At 37.0% G+C, this 22299-nt stretch overlaps 1 protein-coding gene and 1 pseudogene across 4 annotated transcripts; both read right to left on the bottom strand.

The window, feature by feature from the left end:
• Window positions 1-1296: 1296 nt before the first annotated feature.
• Window positions 1297-7146, bottom strand: LOC104611297 (uncharacterized; annotated as a pseudogene). The gene is made up of 15 exons (XR_016078793.1): window positions 6750-7146; window positions 6519-6616; window positions 6305-6405; window positions 6104-6182; window positions 5922-5982; window positions 5689-5735; window positions 5519-5611; window positions 5160-5250; window positions 4783-4831; window positions 3221-3337; window positions 2976-3122; window positions 2173-2265; window positions 2017-2085; window positions 1827-1869; window positions 1297-1698 (listed from the first exon to the last, which is right to left on the bottom strand). The product of XR_016078793.1 is annotated as an uncharacterized LOC104611297 (transcript).
• An 8599-nt stretch (window positions 7147-15745) lies between these two features.
• LOC104611296 (Ribosomal protein L20) lies at window positions 15746-20792 on the bottom strand. Of its 3 annotated transcripts, none has more exons than XM_010278279.2 (3): window positions 20634-20792; window positions 18705-18979; window positions 15746-16296 (listed from the first exon to the last, which is right to left on the bottom strand). In XM_010278279.2, the coding sequence occupies exons 2-3, from the start codon at window positions 18888-18890 to the stop codon at window positions 16105-16107; spliced, it is 378 nt and encodes a 125-aa protein (XP_010276581.1). In that variant the 5' UTR covers window positions 18891-18979; window positions 20634-20792; the 3' UTR covers window positions 15746-16104. The 3 variants fall into 3 exon arrangements, with proteins under 3 accessions (XP_010276581.1, XP_010276583.1, XP_010276582.1); XM_010278281.2 differs by having other exon boundaries at window positions 18705-18958; XM_010278280.2 differs by having other exon boundaries at window positions 18705-18982; window positions 20634-20788.
• Window positions 20793-22299: the final 1507 nt, after the last annotated feature.

Here is a 22299-nt window from a genome sequence, read left to right as displayed (position 1 = left end):
TGAGGAGTTTGAAAAGCAACCAGAAAGTTTTGTCCATTGTTTTAATTATATGATTGCTAGCTACCCATATAAAATCTTCAAATGGTTTTCCAATGCCAGTCTGGTTTGCTTCTTATGGATTGGTCTGGCTTCTTGTGGTCTAGAGAAAAAACAAAGAACCAAAGAAAGAAATAATTAGGAAAAGAGATTTACTTAGGTTGGTTCAGTGGTTTTCTCTAGGCTAATGGTTATGATCAATCAGTAATGACAATAAAAGGCTTTAATTTCTATAATTCATTTATGTGAGACCTTAAATGCCAACTTATACATCAAACTATTTAAACTTGCTTGTTTCTTTCAATTAAACGGCTGATAGTCTTATATGGGGGTGTCGATTGACCTGTTTTGGATTGGACCCCATCCAAGCCAAGTATTTATTTGATTGGATTGGACCTGGTCCATCCATAATGAAATTATATTGGATGGGTTGGATTAAACCAATATCTGATGATCCATTGATAGAAGATAAGAATATAGGTGCCAATGGATCAGGTTTGGATTAAAATTAATCTAAATTAAAACAATTTTGAACAGATTGGACGGTCCAGACATTGAATAGGACCGGTCCAAAATATTCATTGGATTGGATCGGACCTGGTTCATTTGTAATGGACTCACACAGGATTGGATTGGATTAGACCAAATCCAGTCTAATTGGCACCCCTAGTCTTTTGTTTTCAAAGGAAAAAATGGTAGGTTTTGTTTTAAAAAACAGTGCATATTTTTGGAACCAACAAAATATTGGTTTCTAAAACAAAAACAAATTTTTTAGTATGGAAGTTATATGATTTATGGAACATGATATTAAACAATCAGATGAAATCATGTTTTTTGAAACTAAATTCAAGGACATGTTTTTTGTTTCAATTTTGAAAACAGAAAACACAAAACCAAAATACGTTTTTTGTGTTTTTGTTTTTAGAAACAATCTATTTTTAAACAAGATGGTTTTGATTTGTTTTTGAAACTGACAACAAAAAAAAAACAATTCATATTGTAGAGCGCCCGCTAAAAGAGCATGATTAAGTCAGAAAACAACTTACACTTTAGATTTCATGGTTCCATTTAGACCAAAGGTACGACACCTAAGACATCACATATGCGTCTGCCCAATAAGATTTGGACACGCAAGCAACCCAACCAAAATTCATATTTATGGTGTTTTGAGTATTGAACTGAGAACCGTGCCTATATTATATTGGGCGGTCTCAAATTGTAATATGACGATGGGGTGTTCTTCAATGGAAGCTGTATAAATGGCACATAAAACAAGCCCAGTGGCATTTTTTCACCTTTGAACCACATCCACATCAGTTTGTAGTAGCATAGAAATTATAATTGCACCAAAACAGTTCTGAGGTTAACACTAGCAAACTCAATGGGGACTAAAGAGGAAAACGGAAGCTTTCATTTATTTCAAACATTCAACCTACAAGAGGGGCCATTGCTCGGTGAAATGGTAAAATCTCAGGCCGACGAGTGTGAGAACTTGGGTTCAAATCTGAGAGTGGCCCACTTTGTGCAAAAGGCTAGGACCATATACAGTCCACCCTTCCTATCATAGAAGTATCTCCTCTTGCACACTGACATTGAGTGTCTTATTTGGAAGAACAATGCTGTTAATGACCACGACTTCATCTTCAACAGTCACAGCTTCTCCTGGATTAGAAAATATCATTATTCACATAATGTTAGGAATCATGTACAGTGGAGCCTCCACTCCTGAAGAGAAAATTAAACATAAAAAATGAATGGATTCATAGAAAAAAAATTGAGGAGATGAATACCTAGGATGGTAATTCCAAGTTTGGCATTATAATCTCCTTCACCCTAAAATCAGTTGATAGATCCGGGTCAATTACTATGGACTGGAAATAAAAGGAAAAAAAAAAAGAAGAAAAGGTCATCTAGGCACACACACACACACACACATAGAGAGAGAGAGAGAGAGAGAGAGAGAGAGTCTTGGCTTCTTGCCTGCACACGTGACCATTTACCAATAGATGACTTCCACCCCACAATTGAATGTATAACAACTGCATTTTCCTATTGAAGGATGACAAATCATGCCTAAATAAGTCTTACATGGAAGAATTCACTAATGAATTCTATATCTTTAATCCAACTTTGTACCTCGATTTTGACATCATCCAGGATGATGCAACTTATGAGTCTTACCCCAGCTGCTATGTGAGCATTTGCAGAAATTGAGACATTGGGACCAATCTGTTTTAAATGGAGAAGAGCTAAGTTAGCTATAAATTCTGAAAAAGAACCCAAAATGTAGAAAAGACATCCAAAAGGGATTTTACTTAACAGGATGCAATTCTAAAGCTTACAGAATAAAAAAAAAAAAAATGGTAATACAAAACATCAGTTCTGATCATGAAGGCCAACACAAAGAGTCTGGCAGAGGTAGAAGAGAATTCATAGCTACAACAGTAAACAAAACTATGTTGAGGGGGTGCTCTCCAATACAACTTTGCTCCCCCACCCATCCCCTCTAGCCAAGCTTATTTGTCAAATAGTTGGTTAACCTCTTGATCCATCTAAACTAGATATTCACTTTTGGATGTTCTTGGATCCCTAAGATGGTCAGAGAACCCAAGGTCTGTCACAACAATCTCTAGGCCACTCAATAACAATAAGCCACCCTCTACCACCACCTGATCTGAGTTGATAATGTCTTCAAACTGAGACCCTTATCGAGAGGCTCTGTCTCAGTATGAACAAGTAACCTGACACAATAGGATCTCAGTAAGCCAAAAGAATCTATGTTGTCACTTCCTTGAAGGCCCCCCTAATTCTGACAGCCCCAAGTTTACTCAAAATCATCAAACAGAAGACAGATCCATGCAAGTTCCCATGAGCAACACTTGAATGCAATTTGCCATGTAGTCAAAATGAGGAAAAAAGAAAAAAAAAAACGAAAATACCTTTGCAGTTGGATGAACCTTTGCTGATGGATGCACATAACGTCACCAATGATAGTAGCACTCTTGGTGCCATTTCCACTTGCCAGAAGATGAGGAGAAGTAAACCGAAATTGGGCAAGATATAAGGCAGAACATTTCAAAGACATTCTGTAAGTTAAAATATAAGTTTAAACAGGTCATTTCATTGGTCCAAATATTCAAGGCAAGAAGAGAGGAAAATAGAGAACTAAGGAATTTTGCTCTACCCTGGAGTTTTGATTTGTTCCCAGAAGTCCATGGTTTCATATACATATAGCTGATTCTTCCCAGCAAGAGGTGACAGGATGTCTTGATCCAATCTTACAAAATCTGTAGGAAGGACCCTGCAATTAAACTAATTTCAGCATGATGTTGATCGGAAATTATTCTTCAATTAACATTAAAAATTTAATGGGTCCAAAAGAGGAATAGTCCCAACAATAACTAAAAGATATAGATTTGTTTGGATCTTACATGTTAGGAAAATAAGTCCTTGCATTAAAAAATAAATCATAAATGATCTTTCATACTCGATGCCAAAAAAATCAACTAGGTATTTTCTAATCAACTATGTTTCACTGTCACCCTTGGGATAAGAAAAATGTTCACATAATTGGATATCCTGTATATAACTCAAAGTGGGTAAAAAAAGATACAATAGTTAACAATCAGCTCTTAAGTCCCCAATACATGCTGAATAATACATGAACCTTGAATAAAATTTTACTTTGATTAAATGACCCATACAAAATATAAAAGACAATCTTGGACCAAATGGATGCCTTTGCAAACTGTAGGCAAAAAGACATCCAACCTCTTAGCTGCACTCATGACTTTAAGGAATAATGTTGTGATTCTCTCAATGACAAGGTCAAGATATTGCTGGTATTTCCACCAGAAGTATCAAGTGCAATGACTGTAACACGAGTAACCCTGACATTCCAGTGTTTTCCCATGTTGGCCTTCAATTTTTGGGGACTAGTAGCCCCAGACAAAACTAGTTGAGAAATCTGATTGGCGCCAAATGCAGCCAAGATCAATCAGAGAAAATAACCAAAAAACACATAGCCCCTCATGGGACATTTCTCTCTCACTGGCCACTTGGTGACAATTTGGCACTTATCTTGAAAGCACAAAGGAGGCATTAGGCATCAAACATGGCTAACTTGATGAACAAGAAAATGTTAGTGTAATCTGTCCATCATGAATAATCTGGGGCACTCAGAAAATATTTCCACTTTTTCCTGTAAAATCACATTCTGGTCGATACTTCATTCATGTAACTTGAACAGTTTTGTCAATGGAAAAAAAAGAAAGAAAAGCTGCATAAGGTCTCTATCTCATGTTCCATCACTAATGTCAACAAAGCATAATTTAAACTGTTAGGGTGTCACAAATGACTGTCATTCCACTCTACCCCGGGCTATTAAGAGGCATTTGCTAGATCATCTCTTCCACCTCAGTCTACATCTTTTTCATTCTTCATGCCATTCCTAGAGACTCCAACCTGCACTAGTATATTCCTCACTGCAGTTGTCGTTTTATTGAACTCAATTCAGGATTTTCTTATTTAAAAAACAAACAATTTCAAGGAGATTTGCTCAAAAAGAATTGCATAAATGGTTAAGACTGAATTTCTGACTCCCCAATAAAGTCAAGAAAAATAAACAATGAAGTTGTACAGGGTATATTAAATAATAATTGGTGACTATGTATATGATGTCATTGCAGAAAATTAAAAAGAAAAAAAAAAGAGAAAGAAACTTTCTAGATGCACCAAATGCCATACTTTGTTAGTGGCTGGAGGGCTTCAAAGCTGGACATGCGCCGTAGATTAGCTGCAAATGACAACATAAAATTAGATTTAGACAAGGTGAATATTTGTTTTATCATGAAAACATTAAATTATGCCACTAGAGAATCACAAATGTCAACAGGCAGGAACATCTAATGTTCAGGAGATGTTGCCTTTACATAATTAATCTATGACCATGAAAATGAAAAGAAATAATATGAAGATAGTGGAAAATAGAACATAGAAAATAACTATATAATTCAAAAGCTGTACATTCTCTGGAAGTGGTTGTACATAAAGGGAAAAATATGAAATCCACTGGTCTGTAATCTATGCATTCAACATATTGTCAAAGATGTCCAATTACAAACCTCTGTCTTTTCTTTGTGTGGAGACATTCTGGATGGCAGTAAAAATATCTGGTGTGAATATGTATACACCACAGTTAATTCGATCACTTACCTGAAAATATTGGTAGAATAAGAGCACACTCTATAGGATTAACAATTTAAAGCATTGTTTCCGATGCAAAAGTTACAAGACACAATGAGTGTGGCTAGGATAGGGGCCATATGCTCTGTTTGTGCTAAATTATGCAAGACATGGAGAAGTCATTCATGCATCTAACATCAAATTACTGAAGGTGCTTAGGCCTCCTATATAAGAGACATCAAATGCCAAATGGCTTGAAATATGCTAACACTAGCTGATTATCTCGTTTTACACATACAAAAGTTTCAGGCTTCTCCGTGTAATGCAACAACTCATTGGTAATTGGATCAGCCACTAACTCACCAAACTGACTGGCTGACTCAGCAGAAACCTGCATAAAACAGTAGGGTTCAATTTGAGCATGGTGAATGATAATTAGTTGATTTGAACATAATGATGGGTACCTACCTTGATCACTAAAATTGTTCCCATCCCTCCATATCTCCTATGAGCCTCTAGACATGCGAAGAAAGAAAACCGGAAGTTACAATTTAGAGAAGTCAAACAAAAGTTTAGGAGGAATTTTCCATATCAAAATAACTACTGCTTTTTGAGCTACAAATGCTATGCAGTATGCACAAGACTGAAAAAACAAGAATTAGCACTAGAAATATCAAATTGTTAGCAAGAAGGAAAGTTACCAAGCATGCCGGGCAGTGGGAAACTGCAGCAAACATCACAATTCAGCAAAAATATATGTGACTGCAATAGAAAAGAAAAGAAACGGGGGAAGTCAGAAGCACTCAGATGATGAAACTCTCATTTCATCTCAATAATCAGAAAAACAAGGAAGAAAGAATGACAAGGAGTATAAGATCCAAACCGGGCTGTCCTCCATTATAAGATCTCTGAAGTTGTAAAGCCCGCCAGCTGAACCATGTGGCTTGTCTTCTCTCAAGTATCTGAGAGAGTAACAACAGAAAAACCATTTAAGGTCGTAGAACTTAAACATTGTTTTCTTCCTACAAGAATATCAGATGCAAGAACAAATAACCAATAGAAGACAAAGTATATCCCAACTTACCTTACAGGAACTTTCAGCTCATTAGAGATTGAAGAGACATACAATGCGAATTCCCGCTCCTCATAGAAGCCAATGAGATAAATGTGCGCCAAGTTGGGGATCTGCAGGAGTCCTCAGGAATGATCTCAGTCACATTGGTGGAACGGTAAAGAAAATATACAACTGTGATTTCTAAAATGTGTATAATTTCTCTAGGGAATTGAGAATCATCTACCGCTTTGCAAGCTGAAATCGGGTGGTGAACCATCGGTTGTCCTGCCAAGGGGAAAAGCGGCTTCGGGATATTCAGAGAGAGCGGCCGAAACCGAGTACCTGCAAAATTCAAACAAAATTAACACCAAAGAAGGCATACAAAGAAGAAATATTTCCATTATTCCATCCAAAGGAAACAACTTCAAATAACAGATAAAGAAAAAATTCCATAAAATTCTTTCCAATTTCCTACCTTTAGTAGGTCCACCAACCATGATCACAGCAACAACCCTCTCTTCCGAGCTCCCCATTTTGAAGGGAAAAATAACTCTAGACTTCAAACCTCTAAACCTCTAACCTTGTAACACTGATCTTTTCAGAATACAATCTCTCTTCTTCTCTAACACAGAACAAAGAAATTCAAAAGAATGAGAAGAGAACTCCCTTCGCACTTCTCTCAGAACCTTTAACGTAAAGATACTAAAAGACGGGCATGGCAGAACGATAGCTCATAAGGTTTCAAAATCATGCATTCTACAGAGCTCGAACGCCCGCAAATTTGCAGCAACGAACGAAGAGAGAAGAGGGGTGCAATCCTTATGGCAATAACGACTTATGAGTCTGGGCCGTTTGATAAATGCTTGAGTGGCACTGAATGACTTATTGCCCAACTATATTTCTAAAATTGCTTTTTGTTTTTTTTATTTTTACTTTTTTCACTAAACAAAAGTATATTTTTTCACTTTTTTCCATCTTTGTTTTGTTTAACTTTAATTAATCATTCTTCTATTTGGGTTTTGCACAACATGGGATTTTTTATTTTTCTTTTACTTTTTTTTGGCTTAAGAAAGTAGCTGAACCAAAAAGCTTTTTTGCTTTGTCAATTTGTGAGATAGTTTTTAAGGACTGCAAATTTTTAAGAAAGTAGCTGAGCTACTTAATGACTGAAGTTTAGTAGATTACTAATACCTTTTTATTAAATATTTTATCCATTAAAAAATAGAGCAATAAATTATTCAGTCCAACAATTTCAGCAATTATAAAACAGTCCCCTAAGTTTCATAGAAACAAAATGTGTGGATGTATAGTAATTAACTCAAAAGTAGGCTTCAGCATTAAACTCTCAACCTCCTTAATAATTTATTTACTCAAAGATAAAAATCAATAAGTCACTCAGTTAAGCCTTCTCAGCTGCTATCAAGCCTTCCAGGTTGGACAATTGGACTTTGCCCACATCACTTGAAAAGATATATGTTCCAATTATGTGCATCAATCTGCATTTTCTACTCGTCTTCACATTCACCTCACAACACTTGCAGCCGTGCATTGAAGAGTTCAAATATGTGCCCCATGACAGGGCGCTCTATAACGTCCCACAGCACATCCCCATCTTGTATTGGGAATATCTCTCGATCATGATATCATTGGGTCTGGTATTATCATCAGAAGATGTTTTCAATACACGGCGGGGATGCGCTGTGGGACATTGTGGGGCGCCTCGTGGGGTGCAGATGTGAACTCTGCATTAAAAATATCTCTCTATGAATGAAAGTATACAGGTATGGGAGATATTCCTAATGTGTGGCTATAATGTAATGTGAGGAGAAAATCCGATTTTGAAAAAACCAAACTTTGCAATTTAGGCTACATTTGGTTGCACGTAAAATGAAGAAAAACAAATGATTCATTTTTTTTTTTGTAAAACAGTATTCAATAAAAATAAATGAATCATATTCCAAAATTTCCAGTCTTCACTTAAAAAACAACCTGAACTTAAAACAGTTGAACAGAACATGGGAAATCAGGAATATCATTCATTCATTTTCTTTCATACACTATGCTATCTATGTATATTCTGAACCATGTTTAGTGGATATTCATGTCACCAAAACCATATAACATTGTTTATGTTTTAAAAGAACAAAACTTCTTTACTGTGCAAACAAATGAAGCCTTCTTTACTCACTCCCATTTGTTGAAATAAAAGAAGAAACAACAAAAAAGGGACTAACCCAACAAAATTTCTAAGAAAGAAATTGAAACAAAGTCTAGAAAGAAAGAAAGAAAGGATCCCATATTCTTTAATCTTTGCTTCTACTGCAACATCAAACAGCAGGAGACTTCACTGGTTGAATCAGCTACCATCTTCAGGAAAACCCCATTATTATTTTATTGTTAAAAGATTCTAATATGAGTTGGAATTCCCAATTTTTTTTCAATGCTTTGGAGTTTGTGCTTCTTTTTTCCCTTCCTCACCAAGAATTGAAAAGTTGGAGGAAACAAAAGGAAAGGAGGCATTAATTTTAGTCCCAAGAGATTCTCACAACTCTCAACCATGTGATCAGACTTACCCCAAGTCTCATCTTTGCCATCTCTTCAAGCATAAGTTATCAGATAGGAAGCAAATTTACACCATGGATCAAGCCCAATCCATTAATAGACCAGGCATGGCTTGAGCCTAGGAAACAAATGGTTTTGAATCAGAAACCACTTTTTTGACGTTCATCATCCGTGTTTTGTGGTTTGTGCTTTATGGTTCTATAGTAATATCATCTGTGTTTTGTGGTTCAAAATAGGACTCGAACCTATTCATATTTTAACAAATCCTCAACCTGAACCTGTCCAAATTGCACCCCTAAAAATGGACATGCCAAAAAAAAATACCTAAAAGGCAAAAGCCACCTAAATTGGATTGGATTGGAGATACATGGCCCATATGTTATGACTCCATTCTGATTTCCAAGCTTGGACCTAAATAATTATATCTACATGTGGGCCCTGGTTAGATATGACAGACGAATTAGCCCGGCACAAAAATATATCTGAAATGTGATAAAGGGGAGTAGTGGATCTTGATGATCCAGTTGCTGGATCTGCACAAGAAATGAAGAAATTAGGGTTTGACTGTGAGAATTTGAGAAATTCTCTTTCCTTGGAAGCAACGAGGAGAATGAATAAAATTTGCACAACTTTCAGATATCTTCTCTCTCTTTTTCTCTCACAAACACACAACTTGGGTGGATTTGGGTTGAACGCCCGGTCTAAAGGCCTGAATCCAAAGCAGTTTAAAATGTTAACTCGGGCCAACCCGAATTGCACCCTTACCTGTCTGTAACCCACTTTGCAGTGCTTCCATTGAGAAAAGGAGATGGAATTGTCCTGAATGTCCTGAGCTTCCATTGAGAGTTGTCCTGATCAGCACTAGTAGGCAGTCTAGAATCACATGGTGCACATGTCTAATGTCTTTGTTCCAATACGAAGAACCAAACAAATGAGGAAGCTGAGAGGAAACTTCATGGAAAATCATGCTTCCAGAGTTCCGAGTTCCGAGTTCCGACAAAATTGGACTAAAGTCGGTGGTTAAGAAGATCAACATACTGCATTCATTCAAAGGATGATTCCACAAGAATGAAAAAACAAGCTTCAGACTATTAAGAAGGTTGTCGAGGTTACCAAATCATGGAAGCTTTAGGTGGATTAGGTCCATATCCTTTCTAATGTTGTTCTATAATAAAGGCGGGAATTCAAAAATCAATTGTGCAAATCATTTTCTTAGTGATTAGGAAAACCACTCATTACTCTTTCTATGTATCATTTTAGCCATGGTTTTGAAAACTTGACTGGACGGTCGGACCACTTGACTTTAGAATTGATTATGGGTCCAGGTCTGGTTTTGGACCCCAAACCATCCAATCTGAGGTTGGATCAGACGGCCAGACCATTTGACCCAGGAACCAGTGGCTAAAATAGTTCTATTTTCTGTCTAGTTTTGAAAACCATGATTTTAGCAAGTGACTCTCAAATGTAAAATGTGTTGTGACCGGTGACCACAACACATATCTCACCCAAATTTGTATTATCAACCCAAAACGTTTCACATGAAAATAGTATGGTATCAAATGACAACCAACTAATTTTGTCGCTTAGGCTGTGTTTGGAAACAATATAAATAAGTGTGAATGCAAATATGTAGTGTAAAACGGTTCATATAAAGGCTGAGTTTGAAAAGAGTACAAATGCAAATATGTAGAGTGTAAAACCTTATATTTTGTATTATTTTGTATGTATTTACGTTGTACATATTTGCATTTGTACTCTTTTCAAACTGAGACTAAATTGCAGAGTTGGGTTAGTTTTGCATTAATAAATTTAACTTTTTTCCCAAACAGACTTTTAACCTAATGGATGCAAACACGAATTCCAATAAAGCATATGCCTTTTTTTATCAAAACCCCACTTGAATGCAAATTTACTTCTTTTTTATTGATGCATTTTTACATCTTATTATCAATGTAAATATTGCCAAATATATAAGCAAAAGTGAACCAGAATGCAAATTTACCCTGAACCAGGATTTATACTCTATTTACATCATTTACAAACGCAGCCTTACCAGCATTTTATAGGAAAAATGGCAAGGAATATTATGTAAAAATGCCCCTAAAAGTACATCAAGCAGCATATAGGTCCAATTCCAATACAAACACTTCAAATTTCCATCCATTTAAGAGAGTCCATGCAATCGGCTTATTCTACAGAGGTACAAGCACGAGTTGAAAATGAGATGCAGTCCGAAAATGTTGGGAATCAGCGAACAAACCTGGTGAAAGGAATGGTGTCAACAGGTGGAAAATTACAAGAGAGATCCAAATTATTTTATCACTTTCATTCTTCTATATATATCTTGGAGGCCTACTACCATCTGAGATAGATCCAACAGAACTCAGGGTCCTTAGTTCACAGTTGGAATTGGAATCGGAATTTGGAATCAAAATCTGTTGTAATTGAAATTAGAATTATCTATTCCCATAATCTATTTGGTTCAAATAGAATTGGAAATGAAAATTGGAATAAATTGGAATGGGATTTCATTCTCAAAGGAGAGAGAGAGAATAGCCTTTCCCTAAAATTAAGGAACACCACTTCACCAGGAATGAGAATGGGATTCTAATTCTGCCCAATCAAATAATTGAAATCAGAATGACTCATTCCAATTCCTATTCCTGCAAATCAAATAGGTCCTCAATCCACATATAGATAGGAAAGTGGGTTTGGTTGTAGTTTTGGATCCTGGTCAAATTGCCTAAGCCATAGCCGATAGGATGGATCCATATCCAGTCCATTAACATAGTAGGGTCGGATTTGAAGTATATAATGTGCTGCATTAAACAAGGGCTTTCATCAAACACATTCCATCCATTTCCTTCCCAAGCTCAAGCAGTGCTCTCAATGTATTGTTTAAAATGCTGAGAATGAAAATATCTTGCTTAAATGCTGGAGTTTACCCCATACCACTCGGTAGGACTTGTATGACCAGCTATCATTATCATTAGAAAGCAAGTCAGTTATTAATTCAACACTACTTTCTAATGGCCAGCTCTTTGATTAAGCTGTTAGGTGAGGTACCTGAATCCCTATTTGTTTTTTTAACACGTCCCCCTCCTCCCCCAAAAGCATATTGGACTTGAAGTATGGATGATTACAAGCCTATCTATACCTTGAGGGCAATTAGGATTGAACATTATACCACTATTTTGAAAAAAATTGGACTGGATTGGATAGTTGGACACTTGGACCGTTCAACTTGGGCAGGTCCAATTTTAGATTGAACTGCTATTTTTGAAAAAAAAAAAACATTGAAATTGTTAAATCAAGGTTTTTAAAACCGACCCGGAGAATGAACTGGTCATGGGTCTGGTTCCTGGGTTAAATGGTTCGATCGTTCAAATCGAACAGTCATCCCATTCTGACAAAAAAAATAAAAATAAATAAAAAGCGATCAAAATCGTTCGAACGGTTCAACCGCCCAGGTCAGCGGTTTGTTAACCAAATCAACATTTTTTTTGCAAATATCCAGTTTTGAAGAAAAACAGAACCGGTCACCTGACCGATTCTTGGTTTTCCCGGTCCGACCGTTTGGTCCAATCCCGTTTTGAAAACCATGTGTTAAACAACCGCTGACCCGAGCAATGGTTTGTAGGTCATTTTTTTGCTTTTTTACAACTAAATAAAAAAAAATTACATTCAAATCTCAAATCTAATTTGGGCATATGATTAGAGGTGAACACAATTCGATTAAAACCGAAAAACCGAACCAAAATTTCGGTTTTGGTTGAATCGGTTCGACTTATTCGATTGTTCTGTTTTTTATTCGGTTTCTCTATTTTTTGGTTTTCGGTTTCGGTTACTATGTTTGCTAAATCGGTTAACCGAATTAACCGAGTTAGTTTTATTATATATTATTAATATTATTTATAAATATATAGTATACATCGACTCGAATTTGGCTATATGCCAAATTTCCTTATTAAGATATAACGTAAAAGACTCAAATTTTCTTATGAGTCACGAAAACAAAACAGGAAAGAGTACTCTGACTCTTCGTCTTCTTCCACACTCCACGTCCTGAGTCTCCTGACGTGCACAGACCACAGTCCACACAGAACGGCTTCGCTGCTTCGGGCCTTCAGCAATCGACAGTTCGGACTTCGGTGCTCACAGTTACAGAGTACTCTTCGGCAGTTCGCAGTTCGCCAGTTCAGTTCTTCTACATTCGCTAGGTAACTCTCAAACCTTCTTCTTCTTCTTCTTCTTCTTCTTCTTCTTCTTCTTCTTCTTTTTCTTCTCCGTCGAGTCTCGACTTCTATGGTTATAGCATCCATTTTTATATTCTAAACCAGAAATCTTCTTCGTCCCAAAAATCTTCTTCGTCAGAACAGAGACTCTTCTCCATTTTTATTTTCTTACAGTTACAGAGTACAGAGACTCTTCTCCGTCAGAACATCCTCCAAGGTCGGGGACTTAATCTCTCTTTTTCTTTTGATAAACTGAGACTTGCTCTCTCTCTCTCTTGTCTGTTTCATCTCTGTTGTATGATTGTATCATTTCCCTGTCATCGATGTGCTACTGCCTACCTCACAAAGATAAGCACTATTATCTTCCCCACCTTGAAGGAGATTAAACCATTGAAATCCTCTTAAAAACTTTGTTAAGAGTCTTGATGGAGGGTGATTTGGCCCGACCTCGTAGCACGGGGACACGTGTGCGTGACCTGGCTCAATGAACAGAACCTCAGCACAACCGCGACTTGACGTGAGAGACATGCCGAGTCCAACGCTATCCACTCGGCGGGTTAAGCGACTCGCCGAGGACTAACACCTGGCTAACCTTAACTCTCACCAAGTGTGGGAGGTCCCGAGCTCCTCTCGAAGCCCGAGCTCCCCTTGAGGTCCGAGCTCTTCCTAAGGGGCTCTGAGCTCTCCCTTCCTAAGAAGGGAGCACCCCGGTTTTTGGCTAAGTATCCCGAGGGAGAAGCACCTCGGGGCAGCACCGCCTCCAACGCAGGCACCTCGGCACCTCGGTACCAAGACAAACCTACCCCAAGTAGGGCTCTGATCCCTTGCCAGGCGGCGTTCTGTTTGCCATCTCTGAAAAGCATGGCACGTCAGTCAAGTCCATACCTAGCGATAGTACTCTGTAGCAGCAACCTGCACCTGCCCTGGTAGTAACGGTTAGGGCAGTGGCGGTTACGCCAGGTATGACCGAGCTCCGACATAAAAGAATTCCAACTCTCACGAAGCAAAGGTATTAAAGCTTAAGCACTTTCAACACTCTTATTCTCTATTCCTTCTTTGAGATTTCTCTAATTCTAACTTAACCATCGGAGTGTTCCCACCGGGAGAACTCCCCGAGAACCCTTCACCTTCTCCTTCCTCTTAGGTGTCGTCCATTCCAACCAGAAGCCAAGTCACAACCAGCTAGGAGTGCCCAGATTGTGTAGCATCAAGTCTGCTTTTTTTCCTTTATTTTTCTACTGAGGATAGGGAATAAACTTTGTTAAACTTAACAAGAGCAGCTTTTGCAATTTTCAATCAGTTTTTACAATTTTCGGTTTTAATCGAAAAAGCTGACTTAACCGAAAAAAAAATCAGTTCGGTTTGTTCGGTTTAACCTAAATTCGATTTCGGTTTGATTGCCACATTTCATATTTCAGTTTCTGAAAATTCGGTTTGTTCAATTCGATTTTAAACCGAACAAACCATTTGCTCACCATATGGTTAGGGTTTTAGAATTTAAGAAAAGAAGGAAAAAGACAAACTCTTCTCTCTTTCTTTTTCACTTTTCAGCATGGTTTTTAAAACCGAACCGATCAGGGATCTGATTACCGAGTCAAACGGTCCGACCATTCAAACTAAACACTCGACCCATTCTAACAAGAATAAAAAAATTCAAAAAAATAAAAAAACGGTCAAAATCGTTCAAACGATTAACCGCTCGGCTCAGCAGTTCGCTGACCAAAATCAACAGTTTTGGGGAAAATCCGGTTTTTGGAAAAAACAGAACCGATCACCTGACCGACTCCCAGTTTTTCCAGTCCAGACCAGTTTTGAAAACCATACTTTTCAAACCTCAGTTCTCAGTTCCAAACTTGAGCCACCATCTGACCTACGGTGACCAGCAACCAACAACCGGCGGTGGGTCCTCCGTCTTTCTCTCTCAACAAATACAAACCAACAACAGTGAGTCCGTCCCTCTCTCTTTCTCTCTCATCCTCCCAACAACAATGGGTTAGCAGAAATCACATCTTTTTCAGCCGCACAGAAATGCATTTTCTTCTGGACAGACAATGGAAATGTAGAAGCAACCACTAATACAACACGAATGCCAAAACATTTCTGAACATAAAATAAATGCTTTTGTCAGACGATCAAGCCCTATGGGCATCAAAATAGTGAAATACCATTTGCATTTGCAATGAAAGGAAAACGATAACAGTTCCCTTCTCAGTTGTTCTCTCTGCTGCAACAATGACCAGTAAATGGACAAGGATGATCGTAACCATGGTGGACAACTGGACACGGCTGCCGTCCCCTCCCCTTTGTTTCTCAGCCCGCTTTCTCATTGACTCTTCTCTAATAGAAAGCATTTTATATGATCCTTCTAATGAGACCTAATATGCTAATCCAACAACAGCCAGGATACAATAAATAAATAAACATGAACCAGTGGTCAAAGCGGTTTTTTCCCACTTGGTCAAACAAACTTTGATATCATTCAACCCAAAAGCAAGCTTTAAGCTATTATGTTAGGTACCTAAGTAGATATTTATTCTCTAACAGCATAATAGGTCCAGCCACGTTTCAACAAAAGCCCATAAAAAGGTTCACAAATGCCACAGGGAAAACATGTCACAAATCAAAACTCATAGGATTGACATCTGGCATAGACAAAGAATGACTCTCTCATGGCTGGTTCGCAGATCTTACTAGCTTTCACATAGACTTGAACATTAAGGCCCTCAATCCTTTTCATGTGTTCAATACATTTAGACACCAAATAAAGGTCCACCTTAGAATATTGTAAATGGTATCTTTACGATTGTGGTAAAAGCATGGAACTTGTGTTTGTGTATCAAGGTGAGTCTTCTTCTGCTCTAAAGCCTAAACCTTTGGAATAGAATGAAGAGTGAAGAGGCCTACTAAGAGAAGAACCAGAAAAAACTTAAAAAGATTCTTTTTAGCGGACTGTAAGGAAACTTGCCAAAAAAATTCTGTGCAAGTCTGATAAAATTTTTGAGCTTTAAAAGATTTAAAGAGGATAGTGGATTGTTATGCAACAATTGGCAGGCCTTCCTTTTTGGGAGGAATCACCACGTTCTTGTTTCCAGGGAAGGCATTGCGAGAAATGTCCACTAGGGCTTTGAAGCTATATGGCTCGTGCATCGACAGTTCTGACAGCACCTTCCTATTCAGTTGGATGTTCTCCTTCATCAGCCCATGCATGAAGTTTCCATAATTTACCTAACAGAACAGTAATAAAAGGATATGAATACAAACTACAGAAGCAAACTAGCACATCGAACATCATCTTGAAAACTTGAAAAATCAGTTGAGAGTACACATTCAGATGTTTCTTGAGCTAATCACAAATCATCATTTGAGACCATAAACAAACTCCATCATGGAGTGTTCTTTTTTCCCTCTTATTTATTTATTTATTTATTTTTGTGGCATGGTGACCCATTAACATGCAATGAAGAATAGAAGCATTATCTTTACCATTGATTACAACAAGGTTTATGATTTGCAAATATGTATTGAGCAGGTATTGGTAAATAGAAGTAAAACCCCAAAGGGGGGAAGAAGAGAGTGTTTAACCAAATCAAGCCTACATGTTATTCTCTCAGGGATATCTCAATCCTAATCTTTGCTTGATGAGTGACAGTCCTCGAAGACATTAACTAACACATTGAACATCTAGCATATGTTCCACAAGGAAATCTACCCCCGCTAAAAAAAGGAAAAAAGGGAACTGAGATCATCAAATGTTAACCTGATTGGATGATCTTAACCATTTTCCCTTTCTGCTGTCATATAAATAAACTGTAGTTTTTTTCAGAACCCTCAAAAGAATATGATATGGATCTTAATCTCATTTACCAAGCAAATCAGTATTATTCAAGAAGCATATGGAAATTCATTTATCTGATGTAGACACATCAGTCATCCTAAAACAATTTAACTTAACAAAGCCATCTCCCAATTAGACCTGTTCATGGGCTGGGTAGCCCGATGGCCTGGCCCGGCCCAGCTGCAGTTGGGCTTGGACATATTATTAGGCCCATGGGCCCAGGGTCGGGCCCTATTATCTAAGCCCAACCTGATTTTGGGCCAGGCTCAGGATTTCACAAAAAAGCGTGGCCCGCGCCCAGCCCGGTCTGACAATATTTTATATAATTAATAATATATATTATTAAAAATATAATATTTCTAACCCTAGCCCAAATTTTCATTCAAACTCATCCCTGTTTTGTTTGAACTTCAAATGAACTAATCCCCTTCACAGCGGCAGCCGACGGTAATGCTTCTACAATCTACACTCAAGCAGCAACCCAGTGACCGGTGAGGCGACGGCATCTCTCCAAAACTGTTACGTTTTCTTAATAAGCAATAAATTGTTACATTATTTCAATTCAATTTGAAAACAGATTTGTTGTCCATTTCAATATAGGCCGTTTTCCCCCTTTCCTGATGGGCTTCAATATAGGCAGGTACAAAGAGTGAAATTAGTGCCTTTTGATTTTCTCATAGCTTTTGAAAGAGCACAGATGGAAGCCACAAGTCCTTATGAAATTGAAAAGGCTAATATGAAAACTCACGTGCATAGTATGATGAAAACTGGGAACCCAAACAACGATTACTATTGGAATTTTTGCAAAAATTTGGTACGTCAGACAAATGCTATAATCTGTGCTATGCACAAAGAAACAAAAGCCACATTTTGACACAAAACAATGTGTCAGACACCCCAAGCCCCAAAATCTAAAACCATGGACAAGGCCATGAATTGATACCAACCTACATTTATAATTATGTAAATTTATATGAAGATCAGATGCCTACACAATATGTTCTCAAATTTAAAGGAAGAATAATATAGTGGACCACACAATACAAACTACATAAGAATGTCTTTATGTCATAATAAGTTGGACAAGTTTATATTTGTCCAAAAGGTATTGATATATGCTTCTGTCAACCTGTTTCCAACATGCCAGAAATCAATAGAGAAATTAAAAATATCAAAAATAGAATGGAAGATGAGAATGATGTCTAATGGATGATGCCCCTGGAACTCCATGGAAGATTGGGATTCACATGTGTATGGTTCACTGAGATAGAAGTGCTGAACCTACTCTATTTTACTCAAACATATCCCAGAGAGGGAGGGGAATGAATGAGTGATCATGGGCCAGGCCAGGATGGAGCAGGTTCCAGGCCTATAATTTTAAATTTTAAATATGAAATATTAAATATAATATATGAAGCCTATTGGCGTTTCCAGTAAAAAAAGGGAAAAGGAAAATAAACACCAATTTGCACACAATCTTGAAAACCCCATGAAGAAGACTCCTGTAAGTATGGTAGATGCACTACATTTTCTCACATTTCAATCACATCTGATAAAGGAACTAATAAATTAAAGCACCAACCTTTTTTCACAACTTTACACTAAAATCTAGTTCCCATTGATCAAGATTTCATTCATCTATACTTAAGTCTACATATAGTTTGCAAAATGGACTCTTTAAAATGTGAACATATACTAAGTTTTCATCAACATAAACAAGTATACACATGGAAACGATGACTCCAAATGAACTTCAAAAAGGAGAGGATGCACCAATTAAGGCTTTGAGTCAACTTACCCCATGCAAGCGGGTGCCAGCATTGATCCTTTCGATCCAAAGGGAGCGCATGTCCCTCTTCTTGTTGCGCCGATCCCTGTACGAATACTGCAAGGCCTTCTCCACTCTCTCCCTTGCTATTCGGATGCAGTTCTTGGCTCTTCCTCTAAACCCCTTTGCAAGCTTGAATATCTTGTCCTTGTTCATCTCTCTCCTCTATCTTTTGTCACTCTTGCTTGTTCTCTCTGCTTCTTAATTAAATACAATGACACGAGCTGGACACATAACCAGAATTTCTGCTGGGTAACAGGTCAAATGGTCCAAATATGTCTAATGGTCAAATACCATTAAAATTCAAAAAGTACAGAACAGCATGAATAATTCCTGAGTTATAGAAAATTTTGGAAAAATATGCAACAAATATATGTCTAATGGCTCATCACCAGAAGTCCAAACTCAAAAGAAGCCATTTTCTGTTACTAGAAAGAAGAATATAGAAATGAAACCAGTACTTGAACTATCTCATTTCCATCTTTAGTTGGCAACCGGAAATGCTTAATTAAACTGAAAACATGTGGAAGTTGTAGACAACAATCAAATTAAATGTCTCATTTCTATCATCCAGTGTCTAAAGATACTACACATCATACAACATGACAATTGACAACAATCGAATAAGAATGAGAGAAGAATAAATACAGAAAATAAAAAATAATTAGAAATTTAGGATCACAAGAAAAAAAACTTACTATTTGTGTCAATACACTATCATATCTCATGTGAATTATTTATGTTTTGTTTAAGGATTTTATCATTGAGAGATCCAAGGGTTTTAAGAAGAAAATATAAGCAAAATAGAGGGCTTGTATCCAAAAACCTATGTGAAAAGAGAATATGATTCAAGATAAAAAGAAAATTTTATATAACACTTATAAGGCCAGCAATGTTGTATGGAGCTAAGTGTTGGATGGTCAAGAAGCAATATGTCCAAAAAAAAAATCAGTGTAGTGGAAATGGATGAGTGGGAAAACTAGAAATGATAGAATCGGAAGCACATTTTAACCTGCTCCAAAACCAAAAAAAAAAAGAAAAAAATTGAAATCTTGTCAAGTTTTTCTCAAATATCTCTATATGTGTAGTGTTATATACCTCTTTCATTTCATTAGCGGTCAAAACGAAAACAAAATCTCGAAATTGCAAAATTTGGGTCAAAATTTAAATCCTATACTATGAGTATCCCCATAAACTGATATAGATAATAGTAATACTTGGCATATCCCAGTATTCTCCGGAATGACAAAGTTCACATAGCTTCACATATTACATATTATAGTATTTATTCTCCAACTAAGCCCAAAATTACAAAATTATTTTCTGCATACCATGGTACATACTAATATAAATTTTCATAAATACAAACACTGGCATTCATTATGACACAAATAACAGCATGAATGGATTCTAAACCAAAATGTTGTACGTAATTTCTAAAAGATACTGATGGTGATATCTTTGCATCCTGTCCTTCCCATGTTATGGAAGAATATCAGAACTTTCGATTTCGAGAAAACAATTCGACGGTGATAAATATTGTCCATTGATAGACAACGCTGGAATAGATCCTTTTTAACCCCCAATATTCTGCTCCTGGGCCTCATGAACAGGTAAGACAATGGTCCAGAAAAATGATAAGTCAAACCTATTTTAGGATCCAAATCATGCAACACTCAGAATTTTCTTGTTCGGGTGAAAAAAACGAGGAAGAACCACGGTTTTATTTGGACTGTAAGACCAGAGACCGGTCTCCTCATTTCTCTTTTGGTGAGTGAGATGAACTGAAATGCCATATCTTAAAGTTGCAATACATAACCTCAAATGGTAACTCCGATTTAGAGAAGAAACCCTAAATAATCCTAATCCCGCAAAAGAAGAAAAATATAAGTCTCATACCTCCTCTACTTTCTGGTAGCTTCTATGCCGACGACCTATCAGTTCCTCTAATGGATTTCGGCGGGAACGACGAGAGGATTAAAGTGAGATATAATTGTGTAACGGGTCCTTTCTGTTCTGCCCGACTGCCATGTATAGAAAGAGAGCTACGCATTTGTACTTTGGAAAACATAGCTTAGATGGTGTTTGGTATTGTTTCGCGCCACGTTTGCAACTTGGCTGGTGCTGGCCCAACCCGAGTTCGGATCCGCCCCGTAGGGCCCTGTTTGACAATGTTTCCACCTGTTCTTTTATGCTGTGTTTGGTTTGAAGGAAAAAAATAGGAAAATGAAGAGAAATGTAGGAAAACCTTTACAACCTTGCATATGTTTCCTTTCCTTTCTCTATCTTTTTCTTCAAACTAAACATAGCCTTAGAAATTCTTGTGATAGAACAAGTTCCTTGAAAGTAATAGAGGAGTTTAGCAAATTATTTTTTGATAGCGGATTTTTGTTCTATAGAAACAAAAATAGTATTTGGATGATGAAACAATTTCTTAACATAAGTTTTGCAAATCCATCAACACAAAAAAAACCCCATATTTTATGATATTCAATAAAGTAAAATAAATTAATATGAAAAAACGAGTTCAGATGAAAGTGGATGGAAACTTGACAACTTTTAAGGTATGTTTGGTTTGAAGGAAAAAGTAGGGAAAGGAAGGGAAAGATAGAGAAACATTTACAAACCTTGTATAGGTTTCCCTACTTTTCCCTTTCTTTCCCTACCTTTTCCTTCAAACCAAACATAGCCTTAGAGAAGATGGTGTTGCCAGAGATGTAAGCTTGGGTGAAATGTGTGAAATGGGCATAAAAACAGGGCAATGACAAGTATAAAACTAGGTATGACGAGAATGAACTTAACCTATCTGTTTACGTGAATCTGGCCAAAAATGTTGTCAGAGATTTGTTCTATTTGTTCGCCATCTGGTTGTTGATGCAGTAGGAGCCAAGGAAGTTTCCTCCTCTAGGTTGTGTAGTAGCAATGAGGTAAGTGTCGAACGAATGAGAATTGTTGTTTTAGGGCTTGTTTATCATTTTTGCATGAAATGCCAAAAATAACCTTTCTCTCATATGGGAATGACATTCATGTGTTCGTTAATATGCATAGACGTGCCTTCCCAGAGAACTCGTTTTTTGAGTGTCAATTTGCCACTCCCAAAGAACACGGGAGTGGCTTGTTTCTTTCATTTTCTTTTCCTGCCAAATGCGTTTTTGTTCTGCGAGAACGTCGAGAACAATAGAAACACTTTCACAGAATGTTGCCAAACAAGGCCTAATTTTATGATTTTCATTTTTTAGTCCACCAAAATGTCATGCTAGGTTTTTTTTATCAGGATAATATGCAAAGACCCGCTGTACTGTGGGGTTAGTGACAATTATCCCCTAAACTTTCATTTGTGATAAAGACCCCTTATGAAGTTTATAATAAATATTTACTCCATTAGTGTTCCATCAATTAACTTGGAAAAAGATTCTTATTCAAGTGTTTAAAACTTTTAAGTCCTTAAATTATCCTTTCCTCATTTGTTTAAACGATTTATGATTCTATTACTTTTCTAAATATATAATATTAAAATCCTCTTGGTTGTTTTAGTAAATCCTTGCAGATTTTTGGTTAGATTTAA

The sequence above is a fragment of the Nelumbo nucifera genome, chromosome 7 (genome assembly GCF_055504915.1).
Source record: "Nelumbo nucifera cultivar China Antique chromosome 7, China Antique-T2T, whole genome shotgun sequence".
NCBI lineage: Eukaryota > Viridiplantae > Streptophyta > Magnoliopsida > Proteales > Nelumbonaceae > Nelumbo > Nelumbo nucifera.
The sequence above is the reverse complement of the archived record's forward strand: the minus strand, read 5'-3'. Positions and strand labels throughout refer to the sequence as shown.